The sequence below is a fragment of the Oncorhynchus clarkii genome, chromosome 6, assembly GCF_045791955.1.
Source record: "Oncorhynchus clarkii lewisi isolate Uvic-CL-2024 chromosome 6, UVic_Ocla_1.0, whole genome shotgun sequence".
NCBI classification, from domain to species: domain Eukaryota; kingdom Metazoa; phylum Chordata; class Actinopteri; order Salmoniformes; family Salmonidae; genus Oncorhynchus; species Oncorhynchus clarkii.
In genome coordinates this window covers 86,636,859-86,656,211 of record NC_092152.1, presented here as the reverse complement: position 1 = coordinate 86,656,211, position 19,353 = coordinate 86,636,859, and the positions used below count along the sequence as shown (strand labels likewise).

The window sequence follows — 19,353 nt, the reverse complement described above, 5'->3', positions numbered from 1 at the left end:
ACCACCAGGCCCACTACCACCGCCCCCGCCACCACCACCAGGCCCACTACCACCGCCGCCACCACCACCACCAGGCCCACTACCACCGCCCCCGCCACCACCACCAGGCCCACTACCACCGCCACCACCACCAGGCCCACTACCACCGCCGCCACCACCACCACCAGGCCCACTACCACCGCCACCACCACCAGGCCCACTACCACCGCCCCCGCCACCACCACCAGGCCCACTACCAGTGCACCGGTTCATGCAGGGAGACGCCGACGCTCCAGCTACCAAACAACCGTCTCCTATCCCACTACCACCACCACCACCAGGCCCACTACCACCACCCCCTGGCCCACTACAACCCCCCCCTGGCCCACTACCACCACCACCACTACCACCACCACCCCAGGAAGCCTGTATCCCTCCACTGCTCCCCTCAGCAAACTCCCTCTGCATTTCTCTCTTCTGGGTGAGCGACTCCTCTTCTGATGCTTAACAATGCATTGGATTTTTTTATTTATTTATTATTTATTAATCAGTTAAGAACAAATTCTTCTTTAAAAAGACAGCCTACCGGCCTCCCGGGTGGCGCAGTGGTTAAGGGCGCTGTACTGCAGCGCCAACTGTGCCATCAGAGTCCCTGGGTTCGCGCCCAGGCTCTGTCGTAACCGGCCGCGACCGGGAGGTCTGTGGGGCGACGCACAATTGGCCTAGCGTCGCCCGGGTTAGGGAGGGCTTGGCCGGTAGGGGTGTCCTTGTCTCATCGCGCACCAGCGACTCCTGTTGGGCGCAGTGTACGGTGCACGGTGTTTCCTCCGACACATTGGTGCGGCTGGCTTCCGGGTTGGATGTGCGCTGTGTTAAAGAAGCAGCAGCGGCTTGGTGTATCGGAGGACGCATGACGCATGACTTTCAACCTTTCAACCAGCCCATACGGGAGTTGTAGCGATGAGACAAGCTACTACAACAGCTACTACAACAATTGGATACTATGAAATTGGGGAGAAAAAGGGGTAAAAATTTAAATAAAAAAAAAAAAAAGACAGCCTACCAGGGAACAGTGGGTTAACTATCTTGTTCAGGGGCAGAACAACAGATTTTTACTTTGTCAGCTCGGGGATTAAACAGGGCAACTTTTTGGTTACTGGCCCAACGCTCTAACCACTAGGCTACCTGCCCCCCCTCTAACCACTAGGCTACCTGCCCCCCCTCTAACCACTAGGCTACCTGCCCCCCCTCTAACCACTAGGCTACCTGCCCCCTCTCTAACCACTAGGCTACCTGCCCCCCCCTCTAACCACTAGGCTACCTGCCCCCCCTCTAACCACTAGGCTACCTGCCACCCCTCTAACCACTACCCTACCTGCCACCCCTCTAACCACTAGGCTACCTGCCCCCCCTCTAACCACTACCCTACCTGCCACCCCTCTAACCACTAGGCTACCTGCCCCCCCTCTAACCACTAGGCTACCTGCCACCCCTCTAACCACTAGGCTTACCTGCCCCCCCATCTAACCACTAGGCTACCTCCTCCCCCTCTAACCACTAGGCTACCTGCCCCCCCTCTAACCACTAGGCTACCTGTCCCCCCCTCTAACCACTAGGCTACCTGCCCCCCCCTCTAACCACTAGGCTACCTGCCCCCCCCCTCTAACCACTAGGCTACCTGCCCCCCCTCTAACCACTAGGCTACCTGCCCCCCCTCTAACCACTAGGCTACCTGCCCCCCCTCTAACCACTAGGCTACCTGCCCCCCCTCTAACCACTAGGCTACCTGCCACCCCTCTAACCACTAGGCTACCTGCCCCCCCTCTAACCACTAGGCTACCTGCCCCCCCTCTAACCACTAGGCTACCTGCCCCCCCTCTAACCACTAGGCTACCTGCCACCCCTCTAACCACTAGGCTACCTGCCCCCCCTCTAACCACTAGGCTACCTGCCCCCCCTCTAACCACTAGGCTACCTGCCCCCCCTCTAACCACTAGGCTACCTGCCTCCCCTCTAACCACTAGGCTACCTGCCTCCCCTCTAACCACTAGGCTACCTGCCTCCCCTCTAACCACTAGGCTACCTGCCCCCCCTCTAACCACTAGGCTACCTGCCCCCCCTCTAACCACTAGGCTACCTGCCTCCCCTCTAACCACTAGGCTACCTGCCCCCCCTCTAACCACTAGGCTACCTGCCCCCCCTCTAACCACTAGGCTACCTGCCCCCCCTCTAACCACTAGGCTACCTGCCCCCCCTCTAACCACTAGGCTACCTGCCCCCCCTCTAACCACTAGGCTACCTGCCCCCCCTCTAACCACTAGGCTACCTGCCCCCCCTCTAACCACTAGGCTACCTGCCCCCCCCTCTAACCACTAGGCTACCTGCCCCCCCCCCCCCCCCTCTAACCACTAGGCTACCTGCCCCCCCCCCCCCCTCTAACCACTAGGCTACCTGCCCCCCCCCCCCTCTAACCACTAGGCTACCTGCCACCCCCTCTAACCACTAGGCTACCTGCCACCCCCTCTAACCACTAGGCTACCTGCCCCCCTCTAACCACTAGGCTACCTGCCCCCCCTCTAACCACTAGGCTACCTGCCCCCCCTCTAACCACTAGGCTACCTGCCCCCCCTCTAACCACTAGGCTACCTGCCCCCCCTCTAACCACTAGGCTACCTGCCCCCCCTCTAACCACTAGGCTACCTGCCCCCCCTCTAACCACTAGGCTACCTGCCCCCCCTCTAACCACTAGGCTACCTGCCCCCCCCTCTAACCACTAGGCTACCTGCCTCCCCTCTAACCACTAGGCTACCTGCCTCCCCTCTAACCACTAGGCTACCTGCCTCCCCTCTAACCACTAGGCTACCTGCCTCCCCTCTAACCACTAGGCTACCTGCCCCCCCTCTAACCACTAGGCTACCTGCCCCCCCTCTAACCACTAGGCTACCTGCCCCCCCTCTAACCACTAGGCTACCTGCCCCCCCTCTAACCACTAGGCTACCTGTCCCCCCTCTAACCACTAGGCTACCTGCCCCCCCTCTAACCACTAGGCTACCTGCCCCCCCTCTAACCACTAGGCTACCTGCCCCCCCTCTAACCACTAGGCTACCTGCCACCCCCTCTAACCACTAGGCTACCTGCCCCCCCTCTAACCACTAGGCTACCTGCCCCCCCTCTAACCACTAGGCTACCTGCCCCCCCTCTAACCACTAGGCTACCTGCCCCCCCTCTAACCACTAAGCTACCTGCCCCCCCTCTAACCACTAGGCTACCTGCCCCCCCTCTAACCACTAGGCTACCTGCCCCCCCTCTAACCACTAGGCTACCTGCCCCCCCTCTAACCACTAGGCTACCTGCCCCCCCTCTAACCACTAGGCTACCTGCCCCCCCTCTAACCACTACCCTACCTGCCACCCCTCTAACCACTAGGCTACCTGCCTCCCCTCTAACCACTACCCTACCTGCCCCCCCTCTAACCACTACCCTACCTGCCACCCCTCTAATCACTAGGCTACCTTCCACCCCTGGATGGAGGATTGAACATATGTATTCTTTAAACAACGTCAAAGCATTTATTTGTAAAGTATTGGCCTTGTGTACGTTTGTGTCTTTTCTACTTCAGTGGACTCTAGTGTTCCGTCCTGCGATGAGGGTATGTACCTGCCCAGGTTCGTGCAGCCGACACCACACAACGGAGAACATCTCCACGCCGAGGTCAACAAAGAGCTGGAGTTCAGGGTCAAGGCCGAGGCTACACACTCAACGTAAGAGACATGATAGTCTATAATACAGTATTGTACCCAGGATTATATTTCTAGTGCTTGAACTCCTGGCTGTAACAGTCCGTCCTGGCTGTAACAGTCCGTCCTGGCTGTAACAACACATCCTGGCTGTAACAGGTCATCCTGGCTGTAACAGTTTAGTCCTGATTTTAACAATAGATCCTGGCTGTAACAGTCTGTCCTGGCTGTAACAGGTCATCCTGGATGTAACAGTCCGTCCTGGCTGTAACAATAGATCCTGGCTGTAACAGTCCGTCCTGGCTGTAACAGTCCGTCCTGGCTGTAACAGGTCATCCTGGCTGTAACAATGCATCCTGGTTGTAACAGGTCATCCTGGCTGTAACAGTCCGTCCTGGCTGTAACAGTCCGTCCTGGCTGTAACAGTCCGTCCTGGCTGTAACAGTCCGTCCTGGCTGTAACAGGTCATCCTGGCTGTAACAATAGATCCTGGCTGTAACAGTCCGTCCTGGCTGTAACAGTCCGTCCTGGCTGTAACAGGTCGTCCTGGCTGTAACAGGTCATCCTGGCTGTAACAATGCATCCTGGTTGTAACAGGTCATCCTGGCTGTAACAGTCCGTCTGGCTGTAACAATAGATCCTGGCTGTAACAGTCTGTCCTGGCTGTAACAGTCTGTCCTGGCTGTAACAGGTCATCCTGGCTGTAACAGGTCATCCTGGCTGTAACAATGCATCCTGGTTGTAACAGGTCATCCTGGCTGTAACAGTCCGTCCTGGCTGTAACAATGCATCCTGGCTGTAACAGTCTGTCCTGGCTGTAACAATGCATCCTGGCTGTAACAGTCCGTCCTGGCTGTAACAATGCATCCTGTCTCTAACAGGTCATCCTGGCTGTAACAGTCCATCCTGGCTGTAACAGGTCATCCTGGCTGTAACAGGTCGTCCTAGCTGTAACAGTGCGTCCTGGCTGTAACAGGTCATCCTGGCTGTAACAAAGCATCCTGGCTGCATCAGTCCGTCCTGGATGTAACAATGCATCCTGGCTGTAACAGTCCGTCCTGGATGTAACAATGCATCCTGGCTGTAACAGGTCATCCTGGCTGTAACAGTCCGTCCTGGCTGTAACAATGCATCCTGGCTGTAACAATGCATCCTGGCTGTAACAGGTCGTCCTGGCTGTAACAGGTCATCCTGGCTGTAACAATGCATCCTGTCTGGATGAGTCCGTCCTGGCTGTAACAGTCCGTCCTGGCTGTAACAGTCCGTCCTGGCTGTAACAGTCCGTCCTGGCTATAACAGTCCGGTCCTGGCTATAACAATGCATCCTGGCTATAACAGTGCAGTCCTGGCTATAACAGTGCAGTCCTGGCTGTAACAATGCATCCTGGCTGTAACAGTGCATCCTGGCTATAACAGTGCATCCTGGCTATAACAGTGCATCCTGGCTGTAACAGTTTAGTCCTGATTTTAACAACACATCCTGGCTGTATCTAAAAATGTTATCACCTGTGGTACCTTTTCAGTGATTACAAATATTTTCTTCTGCAATCAATTATTTAGCTTAATGCAGCCTACTGTATAAGTTCACCAAAAGGTCTAAGAACACCAAGAGTTTTCCAATTAAGAGTAAATGTCTTTTCTGTGATTGATCTGGATTGGTGTGGCTGTCGCTTCGCTAAGTGAGATGCTTGTGACGTCCAACTCTGATGTCACCCCACATAAATTGCAATTTAAAAGCGGTTAAGGTAAGGGTTAAGGTTAGGTAAAGTTTGTTAAATAAAAATATATATATATTTCACCTTTTATTTAATAACCAGGTAGACAAGTTCTCAATTACAACTGCGACCTGGCCAAGATAAAGCAAAGCAGTGCAACACAAACAACACCACAGAGTTACACATAGGATAAACAAAACATGCAGTCAAAAACACAATAGAAAAAAAGTCTATATACAGTGTGTGCAAATGAGGTAAGATAAGGGAGGTAAGGCAATAAATAGGCCATAGTGGTGAAATATAATAATTACAATTTAGCAATTAAACACTGGAGTGATAGAGACTGGATTAATAGATGTGCAGAAGATGAATGTGCAAGTAGAGATACTGGGGTGCAAAGGAACAAAAAATAAATAACAGTATGGGGATGAGGTAGTTGGGTGGGCTATTTGCAGATAGGCTATGTAAAGGTGCAGTGATCTGTGAGCTGCTCTGACAGCTGGTGCTTAAAGTTAGTGAGGGAGATATGGGTCTCCAGCTTCAGTGATTTTTGCAATTCGTTCCAGTCATTGGCAGCAGAGAACTGGAAGGAAAGGCGGCCAAAGGAGGAATTGGCTTTGGTGGTGACCAGTGAAATATACCTGCTGGAGCGCGTGCTACGAGTGGGTGCTGCTATGGTGACCAGTGAGCTGAGATAAGACGGGGCTTTACCTAGCAGAGACTTATAGATGACCTGGAGCCAGTGCCTTTGGCAACGAATATTAAACGAGGGCCAGCCAATGAGGGCATACAGGTTGCCATGGCGGGTAGTAAATGGGGCTTTGGTGACAAAAAAATGATGGCACTGTGATAGACTGCATCCAATTTGCTGAGTAGAGTGTTGGAGGCTATTTTGTAAATGACATCGCCGAAGTCAAGGATCGGTAGGATAGTCAGTTTTACGAGGGTATGTTTGGCAGCATGAGTGAAGGATGCTTTGTTGCGAAATAGGAAGCCGATTCTAGATTTCATTTTGGATTGGAGATGCTCAATGTGAGTCTGGAAGGAGAGTTTACAGTCTAACCAGACACCTAGGTATTTGAAGATGTCCACATATTCTAAGTCAAAACCGTCCAGAGTAGTGATGCTGGACGGGCGGGCAGGTGCTGGTAGCGATCGGTTGAAGAGCATGCATTTAGTTTTACTTGCATTTAAGAGCAGTTGGAGGCCACCGAAGGAGAGTTGTATGGCGTTGAAGCTCATCTGGAGGTTAGTTAACACAGAGTCCAAAGAAGGGCCAGAAGTATACAGAATGGTATCGTCTGGGTAGACGTGGATCAGAGAATCCTCAGCAGCAAGAGCGACATCATTGATGTGTACAGTGGTTTAAGTTAGGGGAGAGGTTAAGGTTAGGGTTCGGATTCAGGGTTGGGTCATCCAAGGATCCCACTTATCATTTACCTTTTCCATTTGATCTCCTTTCTAGGATTAATGATGTCATCGTCAGTGGACCTCTGAACATCACCAATCACATGACTACCCAGGGGGAGTTTGTCATCCGGTGGACACCCATCCGGGACAATCTGGGGGAGTATTTCCCCATTTGCTTCATCACTGAGGGGATTTCTGGGTAGGTCTTATGTTTTATAATGCTAGAAACATCACCAGAACTGCTGTTCTACTTCCTGTACGTTCTGCTACTTCCTGTGTGTTCTGCTACTTCCTGTGTGTTCTGCTACTTCCTGTGTGTTCTGCTACTTCCTGTGTGTTCTGCTACTTCCTGTATGTTCTGCTACTTCCTGTATGTTCTGCTACTTCCTGTACGTTCTGCTACTTCCTGTATGTTCTGCTGCTTCCTGTACGTTCTGCTACTTCCTGTGTGTTCTGCTACTTCCTGTGTGTTCTGCTACTTCCTGTGTGTTCTGCTACTTCCTGTATGTTCTGCTACTTCCTGTATGTTCTGCTACTTCCTGTACGTTCTGCTACTTCCTGTACGTTCTGCTACTTCCTGTGTGTTCTGCTACTTCCTGTGTGTTCTGCTACTTCCTGTGTGTTCTGCTACTTCCTGTATGTTGTGCTACTTCCCTCTGGAGTTTCCTCTTTTTATGATATTTAATTTCACATGAGAGAGAGAGACTAATAATACATGTAATGATAATATTGTGCTGTTGTTCACCCTGATCTTCTCTAACACTTTCAGATCTAGTGTCTATCAGTCTGAGATGAGATGTGTTGTGGTGGAGGTCGGACGCAGAAAGGGTTTGTACATTATTCCACCATAAATATGTTGTGGTGTGTGATTGGACAATATGGTGTGGTGTGTGATTGGACAATATGGTGTGGTGTGTGATTGGACAATATGCTGTGGTGTGTGATTGGACAATATGTTGTGGTGTGTGATTGGACAATATGGTGTGGTGTGTGATTGGACAATATGCTCTGGTGTGATTGGACTATGTGCTGTGGTGTGTGATTGGACAATATGCTGTGGTGTGTGATTGGACAATATGCTGTGGTGTGTGATTGGACAATATGCTGTGGTGTGTGATTGGACTATGTGCTGTGGTGTGTGATTGGACAATATGCTGTGTTGTGTGATTGGACAATATGCTGTGGTGTGTGATTGGACTATGTGCTGTGGTGTGTGATTGGACAATATGCTGTGGTGTGTGATTGGACAATATGCTGTGGTGTGTAATTGGACAATATGCTGTGGTGTGTGATTGGACTATGTGGTGTGTGATTGGACAATATGCTGTGGTGTGTAATTGGACAATATGCTGTGGTGTGTGATTGGACTATGTGGTGTGTGATTGGACAATATACTCTGGTGTGTGATTGGACAATATGCTCTGGTGTGTGATTGGACATTATGCTGTGGTGTGTGATTGGACAATATGCTGTGGTGTGTGATTGGACAATATGCTCTGGTGTGTGATTGGACAATATGGTGTGGTGTGTGTGATTGGACAATATGGTGAGGCGTGTGATTGTATAATTGTGCACTTTAATAACAGAAGCTCTGAATACTGTATGATACATACTATACCTAGACAACACATCTGAAATCACCAAACATGAAGGAAAGATAAAAATGAAACTCGAAATGACCCCAACCAACTCACATCATGGGTCACAGTCAGATTGTTTTGATTAAGACATTTATGCAAAAGATGGGAAGAAATACAACAATAAGAAAACATCTCCCGTGACAGTCAAAGCCAAGGTGGTGTGTGACGAGACCAAGATGACGGTAGAAGTGGAGAAGTCCTCTGTTACTGAAATTCACGAGGACCACCTCCGCCTCAACGATCCCAGTAACTCTGCCTGCGACCTGCAACGCCTCTCTAACAGCACCCACATCATTGGAGTCATCCCCCTCAATGCCTGTGGCACTCAGATAGAGGTGAGGCCTCCGAGATGTCAAATATTACAGTGGGATGACACATGTACAGTATTCCACTTTGTGTGAGACCCATTCACTCCTGTGTGTGTCTGCGTTCTCTATATTGAACCTGGTTCGAGGGGATATTCACCCCAAGGCACCAGCTAGGCTGACAGATCTTGAATTGGTTTTGGTGAAGGGTGGATTTATGCTGCCTGTGGGAAGATTTGCCCTCAGAACAGTTTTGCATCAAAAGAGACACCAACATGCTCACTCATAACTCCAAGAGGTTCACAGCAATATCAGAACTGAAGCGATTGATCTGGGTGACGTGTGTGTAAAGTTCAGTGCCCACAAATGTAACTGTCTAGATGATTTTCCTCTCCATCTCTCTCAATCCAGGAGGACGACGACAACCTCATCTTCAAGAACCAAATCACCACCTTCGACAACCCCAACGACATCATCACCAGGCACCACCAGGTGGAGTTCCAGTTCTACTGCCAGTACGCCAAACGTGGCAACGTGTCCCTGGGCTTCACTGCACACAGGGACAGCATCACGGTGGTGGAGAAAGGCTTCGGCACGTTCACCTACCAGTTTGAGTTCTACCAGACCAGCCAGTTCGCCAACATGGTGGATCCCCGTGACTACCCGTTAGACGTGGAGGTGAAGCAGATGATCTACATGGACATCGAGGCCGTGTCCACTGTGAACAACACTGAGCTCTTCGTGGAGTCCTGCAGAGCGGCGCCGTACGACAACCCCGACTACCATCCCACCTACCCCATCATAGAAAACGGGTGAGACTGAGCACACAGATTCAGATCAGCTTTATTAGCACGAGTGGCAAGGCTACTGTTGGTAAAGCAAAGTGAGATAAAGACATCAACAATAACATTCTAAATAATAATAATAGTAATGGTGATTAGAGAAAGGAAACACACACATATATATTAAAATATAAACACTGAGGCATTCATCAACCTCAGGGTGGACACTTGTCAGTAATGTGAGATGATAATAGATGCTGGGGAATATTCTAGACTAAAATATTTTTACTGCACTTACTGTATGTACTTTACATATTTACTGTACTCTAGGTTTTAACTGTGTGTTTTTTTTTTTACCAGGTGCATTGTGGACGAGACGGTTCAAATCTTCTCACCGCGTCACCAGAGACATTTCCAGTTCGGAATGGAGGCTTTCAAATTCATCGGAATGCATGACCAGGTAGATGGGGACAGATTGCTGCATCATTCAAGGATCGTATCAAGGGTTATATCCTCTCAGTTCAGTGACCTTTGAACCCTCTGGCTATAGGTGTACATCAGCTGTTCAGTGACCTTTGAACCCCTCTGGCTATAGGTGTACATCAGCTGTTCAGTGACCTTTGAACCCCTCTGGCTATAGGTGTACATCAGCTGTTCAGTGACCTTTGAACCCCTCTGGCTATAGGTGTACATCAGCTGTTCAGTGACCTTTGCACCCTCTGGCTATAGGTGTACATCAGCTGTTCAGTGACCTTTGAACCCTCTGGCTATAGGTGTACATCAGCTGTTCAGTGACCTTTGAACCCCTCTGGCTATAGGTGTACATCAGCTGTTCAGTGACCTTTGCACCCTCTGGCTATAGGTGTACATCAGCTGTTCAGTGACCTTTGAACCCTCTGGCTATAGGTGTACATCAGCTGTTCAGTGACCTTTGAACCCTCTGGCTATAGGTGTACATCAGCTGTTCAGTGACCTTTGCACCCTCTGGCTATAGGTGTACATCAGCTGTTCAGTGATCCTGTGTGAGGCTGGGAACCCCAACACCCGGTGTGCCCAGGGCTGCGTCAACTCCACCTCCCCCCAGCCTGCTGGTCACCACCACCGAAAGAGAGAGGCCGCCATGCAAACGGCCAAACACCACATCTCCCAGGGTCCTTTGCGCCTGAGAAAGAGTTCAGAGAGCTCAGGTACGCTAACCCTGAGGGGAAACGGCTGTAGCTTTAGATGAGCTACAAATTAAATGTTGTACTTTGTGTTATTGACGATACAGTATATTACAGTATATTATCAATGGTCCTCTGTTGCTCAGCTGGTAAAGTGTGACACTTGCAATGCCAGGGTTGTGGGTTCATATCCCAGAAGAAAAGACATGAGGATGTACCACTAGTGTAAGTTGCTCTGGTTAAGAGAGTGTCTGCTAAATGACTACACGTTTAGGAAGGACCTCCTCTACAGTGGAATTTTTCAACAGGAAATAACATCTCTGCATAAACAGGTGGTTTTTGTTTCACAAAGAGTTTCTGTGTTATAAAAGGTGTTTGTGTGTTTTCTTGTCTTCCCAGTGACCAACGTGAACATGGGGTTGATGGTTGGGTGTATCGTAGCAGCCGTTGCCGTGCTGTGCGGAGTGATGCTCTACAAGTCCAAAACATCAGGCGTTAAATACCAGCCCCTGACAACATTTGAGACTTAGTCCCATGGCAACCATCCTTTCACATAGAGTCTGCATTATAGAAAGAAGGATGGTGGGAAATATTGAACATTTGAAAAGTGGTCTCTTTGACTTTAACGATGAAATGTCTCTTGAGATCAATACAAGAATATGCATTAATCCGTAAACGTACTTAGCGGTGACTCCGATTATAACAATGTGTCTTGGCTGACCAGGTTAAAGTTCTGAATAGCCACTCGAGCACCAATAGGATTGCAGGTGTTCATACATCACAGGAAGCTGCTGAGGGGAGCACAGCTTATAATGTCTGGAATGGAGAGAATTGAATGAATGGTATTTGATTCCACTCTACTCGTTTCACTCCAGCCATTACCATGGTCCCGTGATCCCCAATTAAGGTGCCACCAACCTCCTGTGATGTGTATATATATATATTTACTGTAGCCTGTCCTATACGCATTTGACCCATATAGTGCCCTCTAGTGTACAAACAAAATGTAATTTACAAATACAGAACAGCTATAATCCACACAACAACCGTAGAGGGTTTGGCCCAAATGTCTCCTACAACTTGTTTGACCAGTTTAACTCCTGCTTCTTCTTACTGTCTGTATTGTGATTTGATTAACATCCTGCCTGATCCAACATGGCTGCCCTGTTACATGTGGTCATCAGTGGAGCAGAAGTGCTTTGATTAACATTCTGCCTGATCCAACATGGCTGCCCTGTTACATGTGGTCATCAGTGGAGCAGAAGTGCTTTAATTAACATTCTGCCTGATCCAACATGGCTGCCCTGTTACATGTGGTCATCAGTGGAGCAGAAGTGCTTTGATTAACATCCTGCATGATCCAACATGGCTGCCCTGTTACATGTGGCCATCAGTGGAGCAGAAGTGCTTTGATTAACATCCTGCCTGATCCAACATGGCTGCCCTGTTACATGTGGTCATCAGTGGAGCAGAAGTGCTTTGATTAACATCCTGTATGATCCAACATGGCTGCCCTGTTACATGTGGTCATCAGTGGAGCAGAAGTGCTTTGATTAACATCCTGTATGATCCAACATGGCTGCCCTGTTACATGTGGTCATCAGTGGAGCAGAAGTGCTTTGATTAACATCCTGTATGATCCAACATGGCTGCCCTGTTACATGTGGTCATCAGTGGAGCAGAAGTGCTTTGATTAACATTCTGCCTGATCCAACATGGCTGCCCTGTTACATGTGGTCATCAGTGGAGCAGAAGTGCTTTGATTCGCATTCTGCTTAGGAAATGTAGACCTATAGGCCAAATGCAAAGAAATTATTTATAGATGTTTTTTAAATAAGTGAATTCCTTGTTGTTTACACAATTCATCTTGAAGCTGCCATGTTTACTGGAATAAAACTCAACTCTAAATAAGTTGACATCAGTGGATGTTTCTGAGGGGAGGACGGCTCATAATAATGGCTGGAACGGAGCGAATGGAATGGCATCAAACACAAGGAAACCATGGAAACCACATGTTTGATGTATTTGACACCATTCCATCTTATTCCTCTCCAGACATTATCAATTACTTGTCCTCCCCAATTAAAGTGCCACCAACCTTCTGTGGTTGACACAGTTCAGTGTTGAATACAAGTGGGTCATTCTTGGGCTGGGGTAATATTTCAGTCCCTTTGACTTTTTATATTATATTTTAAGTATTGGGTCACCGAAATGAAACGTTAACACATTTTGTATAAACATTGAAATGTCCAGTATAATGAATTGAAATAAATATAGTATTAATTTAAACCTTATTATAAAAAACATCTTATTTTTTAACTGACACTAAGAATTGTGTCATGTCCCCCAGGCGTTTGACATCATTTTTACTTGGGAAATTAATATGAAAATTGTGCACATAATTAATAACTTCTTCCATTAATGTAAACAGATGTGTGTTATTTTGTTGAGGATGTATTTTTATCAAATAAATACATGATTATTGATTAAAATGACACAATTTGACCTCTGTCCCTCAGTCTATACTCAACCCCGTCACACCAACCAAACTCTGCTAATAAAAATGCTCAGTCCACCCTTTATGTGCCATCATTAACAGGAAGTGACATCATTTAACAATTTCCATCTTCATGGTACAGAAACAGGCAAGTAATCACGTTCTTTTATATCTGTTTTTTGTTGTTTTTTAAAGTCAGGTGGGGATGGTCGAGCTGACCAACTCAACCCCGTTACATGAAATAAAGATGGAAAACTAGTACTTTTCAAAATGATACTTTAACCCATAAAAAATATACAATCTATTCATTTCATGCACACCATGTGGTCCCCTGTCCTTCACCACATGAGAAGCCGAAGTCAAGATGCAGAAAAGGTTCCTGGAGGACACCATGAAAAACCTGCACAGAAGATTTTTTATCCGAGAACACTGAGAATCTCTCTTATGCTCTGTTTTTGTCACCTGAGACCTTATTGGGCTGTTCACTCTTCCATGTCTGACTGAGACAAATTCTTATTTATGTAAGCTCCATGACAATCTGATGTGTGGCTGAGAAGCTGAATCTCCTGAAGGTAATTGAGACCTCAAATCTGGAGAGCTTGACAGAGATGTTATCCTGCGAATCATCTAGCAAGAAGTGCATGTACGGGGGGGGAGTGTGCTTTGTGCAAACAAAAGTCTGTCCTCCTCTCCAGGTAAATGTGATGGTAAAAGTCTGTCCTCCTCTCCAGGTAAATGTGATGGTAAAAGTCTGTCCTCCTCTCCAGGTAAATGTGATGGTAAAAGTCTGTCCTCCTCTCCAGGTAAATGTGATGGTAAAAGTCTGTCCTCTCCAGGTAAATGTGATGGTAAAAGTCTGTCCTCCTCTCCAGGTAAATGGTATGGTAAAAGTCTGTCCTCCTCTCCAGGTAAATGTGATGGTAAAAGTCTGTCCTCCTCTTCAGGTAAATGTGATGGTATGGTAAAAGTTTCCTTTCTCTAATGGGTCACAGAAGACAAAGGCCAATGAAAAGAAAGTTCCTCATTTAGGATCCCTGTCAAGAGAACTGTTGAGAGCACCCAGCAGAACCTTACCGAGTTGCTCCACAACTACATTCACAAGTTTAAGTAAACACCTGTTCAACATTAAACAGCAATACACCTGCTGCCGTGAGCTCAGGAAAAACATGGCAACAGAGGAGACCTTGATCCATGTGGACTTTTCAGACAACTATGTCTGCAGATACACATGGGAGATCCAAGCTGTTGCCTTTGGGGCTCCACACCTGCAGCCCTCTCTACATACTGGGGTACTTACTGTATGTAGACCAACAGGAGCCGATACGCTTCACAACCATCTCCCCCTCTAGGCACAAAGGCCCGGAAGTCTACATACTGGGGTACTTACTGTATGTAGACCAACAGGAGCCGATACGCTTCACAACCATCTCCCCCTCTAGGCACAAAGGCCCGGAAGTCTACATACTGGGGTACTTACTGTATGTAGACCAACAGGAGCCGATACGCTTCACAACCATCTCCCCCTCTAGGCACAAAGGCCCGGAAGTCTACATACTGGGGTACTTACTGTATGTAGACCAACAGGAGCCGATATGCTTGACAACCATCTCCCCCTCTAGGCACAAAGGCCCTCCTCCTATATGGAAACACCTCCATCCAGTGCTGGACTCCCTTCAGGACACACATCCACAAGTGTCTGTATTGCACGTTTTTACTGATGGTTCTTGCACACAGTATAAGCAGAGAGGCAACTTCCTGCTTTTCACAACAATAATTACACAAACGGGGATTCAAAGCTGGTACATGGACCTCTTTTGAGTCAAGCCATGGAAAAGGGGCTCCTGGTGGTGTGGGAGGAACGTTGAAGAGAACAGGCTGGTGGCTAAGGGCTGTGATATCAGCGATGCACAGGAGCTTTGACAAAGCCCTCCGTGAGACAAACACGTCAGTGAACCTGTTCTTTGTGAAGAGGGCCGATGTTGAACGTGCGATGGAGATGATGCCAAGGCCCGATAAAAGCGATGCCCTCCACCATGAGAATATCAGCCTTGCTCCTGGTGAGCTGATGTCTCGTGATGTCGGCTGTCTTCGTTCAACAAAGAAAGAGCTAAACTGTACATGCTTTAACACACAGCGCTTCAGGTTCAGGCAGGAGGTTCTGGCTGCTCCAGAACAGCCCTTCAGGTTCAGGCAGGAGGTCCTGGCTGCTCCAGAACAGCCCTTCAGGTTCAGGCAGGAGGTCCTGGCTGCTCCAGAACAGCCCTTCAGGTTCAGGCAGGAGGTTCTGGCTGCTCCAGAACAGCCCTTCAGGTTCAGGCAGGAGGTTCTGGCTGCTCCAGAACAGCCCTTCAGGTTCAGGCAGGAGGTCCTGGCTGCTCCAGAACAGCCCTTCAGGTTCAGGCAGGAGGTCCTGGCTGCTCCAGAACAGCCCTTCAGGTTCAGGCAGGAGGTCCTGGCTGCTCCAGAACAGCCAATGAGGAAAATCCACAAGCTGTGGACGAAATCCAGTGGGTAAATCCAGGTCTTCTTGGTCAGTGGTGTGTAGTGGAATATGATCACCTTCATCCAGGCATCATCCTCGACACGGATGAAATGAGTGTACAAGTGAAATGTATGCATCATTTAGGACCAAACAGATATTTTTCTGGCCTTCTCAAGACGACATCCACTGGTATCAGTTTGATGAAATCCTTGAGATGATTCCACACCCCCACAGCGTGTGACAACCCACCATGTAGAGGTTGAGAGAGATGATTGGGCTCTCAGGAAGAAAGCCACTAATGAATGAATGAATGAATGAATATGTTGCTCCTGAGAAGAAGGGTCGTCATGGTGACACTAGTGCTGTAGTTAACAGCTGCTCTAACATTCTAAATGCCCTTGGAAAATGTTCCTACAGTTTGATGACACGCTGAACCTTTCTGATGAAACCTGTTGAATGTTATTAACTACCCGCCTGATGTGTTTTTATTTGTTTCGATATTTACTGCAGTTTGGTAAAAAAAAATTTTTATAAAACCCAGATTATTCAAAATATATCTAATGTCCTTATTACATGGTTGCGTACAATGAAATGTAATGTTTTGGTGTAAATCTGGGAGGGATTTTGATAGTAAATTAAACTAGTTTATATGGAAACCGATGTGTCTCTTCAACCCTGTTACAGTATTCAACCCTGTTACAGTATTCAACCCTGTTACAGTATTCAACCCTGTCACGCTAGTCTCAACCCTGTTACAGTATTCAACCCTGTTACAGTATTCAACCCTGTTACAGTATTCAACCCTGTCACGCTAGTCTCAACCCTGTTACAGTATTCAACCCTGTCACGCTAGTCTCAACCCTGTTACAGTATTCAACCCTGTTACAGTATTCAATCCTGTTACAGTATTCAACCCTGTCATGCTAGTCTCAACCCTGTTACAGTATTCAACCCTGTTACAGTATTCAACCCTGCCACGCTAGTCAACCCTGTTACAGTATTCAACCCTGTTACAGTATTCAACCCTGTCACGCTAGTCTCAACCCCGTTGCAGTATTCAACCCTGTTACAGTATTCAACCCTGTTACAGTATTCAACCCTGTTACAGTATTCAACCCTGTTACAGTATTCAACCCTGTCACGCTATTCTCAACCCTGTTACAGTATTCAACCCTGTCACGCTAGTCTCAACCCTGTTACAGTATTCAACCCTGTTACAGTATTCAATCCTGTTACAGTATTCAACTCTGTTACAGTATTCAACCCTGTTACAGTATTCAACCCTGTCATGCTAGTCTCAACCCTGTTACAGTATTCAACCCTGTTACAGTATTCAACCCTGTCACGCTAGTCTCAACCCCGTCACAGTATTCAACCCTGTTACAGTATTCAACCCTGTTACAGTATTCAACCCTGTCATGCTAGTCTCAACCCTGTTACAGTATTCAACCCTGTTACAGTATTCAACCCTGTCACGCTAGTCTCAACCCTGTTACAGTATTCAACCCTGCTACCCTAGTCTCAACCCTGTTACAGTATTCAACCCTGTCACGCTAGTCTCAACCCTGTTACAGTATTCAACCCTGTTACAGTATTCAACCCTGTTACAGTATTCAACCCTGTCACGTTAGTCTCAACCCTGTTACAGTATTCAACCCTGTTACAGTATTCAACCCTGTCACGCTATTCTCAACCCTGTTACAGTATTCACCCCTGTTACAGTAGTCAACCCTGTCACCCTAGTCTCAACTCTGTTACAGTATTCAACCCTGTTACAGTATTCAACCCTGTCACGCTATTCTCAACCCTGTTACAGTATTCAACCCTGTCACTCTAGTCTCAAACCTGTTACAGTATTCAACCCTGTTACAGTATTCAACCCTGTCACGCTAGTCTCAACCCTGTTACAGTATTCAACCCTGTCACGCTAGTCTCAACCCTGTTACAGTATTCAACCCTGTCACTCTAGTCTCAAACCTGTTACAGTATTCAACCCTGTTACAGTATTCAACCCTGTCACGCTAGTCTCAACCCTGTTACAGTATTCAACCCTGTCACGCTAGTCTCAACCCTGTTACAGTATTCAACCCTGTCACGCTAGTCTCAACCTTGTTACAGTATTCAACCCTGTTACAGTATTCAACCCTGTCACCCTAGTCTCAACCCTGTTGCAGTATTCAACCCTGTCACCCTAGTCTCAACCCTGTCACCCTAGTCTCAACCCTGTTACAGTATTCAACCCTGTTACAGTATTCAACCCTGTCACGCTAGTCTCAACCCTGTTACAGTATTCAACCTTGTCACGCTAGTCTCAACCCTGTTACAGTATTCAACCCTGTCACGCTAGTCTCAACCCTGTTACAGTATTCAACCCTGTCACGCTAGTCTCAACCCTGTTACAGTATTCAACCCTGTCACGCTAGTCTCAACCCTGTTACAGTATTCAACCCTGTTACAGTATTCAACCCTGTTACAGTATTCAACCCTGTCACCCTAGTCTCAACCCCGTTACAGTATTCAACCCTGTTACAGTATTCAACCCTGTTACAGTATTCAACCCTGTCATGCTAGTCTCAACCCTGTTACATTATTCAACCCTGTCACGCTAGTCTCAACCCTGTTACAGTATTCAAGCCTGTCACCCTAGTCTCAACCCCGTTACAGTATTCAACCCTGTCACGCTAGTCTCAACCCTGTTACAGTATTCAACCCTGTTACAGTATTCAACCCTGTCACGCTAGTCTCAACCCTGTTACAGTATTCAACCCTGTCACCCTAGTCTCAACCCTGTTACAGTATTCAACCCTGCCACGCTAGTCAACCCTGTTACAGTATTCAACCCTGTTACAGTATTCAACCCTGTTACAGTATTCAACCCTGCCACATTAGTCTCAACCCTGTTACAGTATTCAAACCTGCCACGCTAGTCTCAACCCTGTTACAGTAATCAACCTTGTTACAGTATTCAACCCTGTTACAGTATTCAACCCTGTCACGTTAGTCTCAACCCTGTTACAGTATTCAACCCTGCCACGTTAGTCTCAACCCTGTTACAGTATTCAACCCTGCCACGTTAGTCTCAACCCTGTTACAGTATTCAACCCTGCCACGTTAGTCTCAACCCTGTTACAGTATTCAACCCTGCCACGTTAGTCTCAACCCTGTTACAATATTCAACCCTGTCACGCTAGTCTCAACCATGTTACAGTATTCAACCCTGTCACGCTAGTCTCAACCATGTTACAGTATTCAACCCTGTCACGCTAGTCTCAACCCTGTTTCAGTATTCAACCCTGTCACGCTAGTCTCAACCCTGTTACAGTATTGAACCCTGTCACGCTAGTCTCAACCCCGTTACAGTATTCAACCCTGTTACAGTATTCAACCCTGTTACAGTATTCAACCCTGTTACAGTATTCAACCCTGTCACGCTAGTCTCAACCCCGTTACAGTATTCAACCCTGTTACAGTATTCAACCCTGTCACGCTAGTCTCAACCCTGTTACAGTATTCAACCCTGTTACAGTATTCAACCCTGTTACAGTATTCAACCCTGTCACCCTAGTCTCAACCCTGTCACCCTAGTCTCAACCCCGTCACAGTATTCAACCCTGTCACGCTAGTCTCAAACCTGTTACAGTAT

The 19,353-nt window shown here is 47.8% G+C and overlaps 1 protein-coding gene across 1 annotated transcript; it reads left to right on the top strand.

The window, feature by feature from the left end:
• The first annotated feature begins 250 nt into the window (after positions 1 to 250).
• LOC139412468 (ZP domain-containing protein-like) lies at positions 251 to 12,150 on the top strand. The gene is made up of 10 exons (XM_071159256.1): positions 251 to 288; positions 321 to 460; positions 3,599 to 3,740; positions 6,897 to 7,040; positions 7,611 to 7,669; positions 8,626 to 8,816; positions 9,198 to 9,598; positions 9,929 to 10,028; positions 10,563 to 10,755; positions 11,131 to 12,150. The coding sequence occupies exons 1-10, from the start codon at positions 251 to 253 to the stop codon at positions 11,259 to 11,261; spliced, it is 1,539 nt and encodes a 512-aa protein (XP_071015357.1). The 3' UTR covers positions 11,262 to 12,150.
• The last annotated feature ends 7,203 nt before the right edge of the window (positions 12,151 to 19,353 follow it).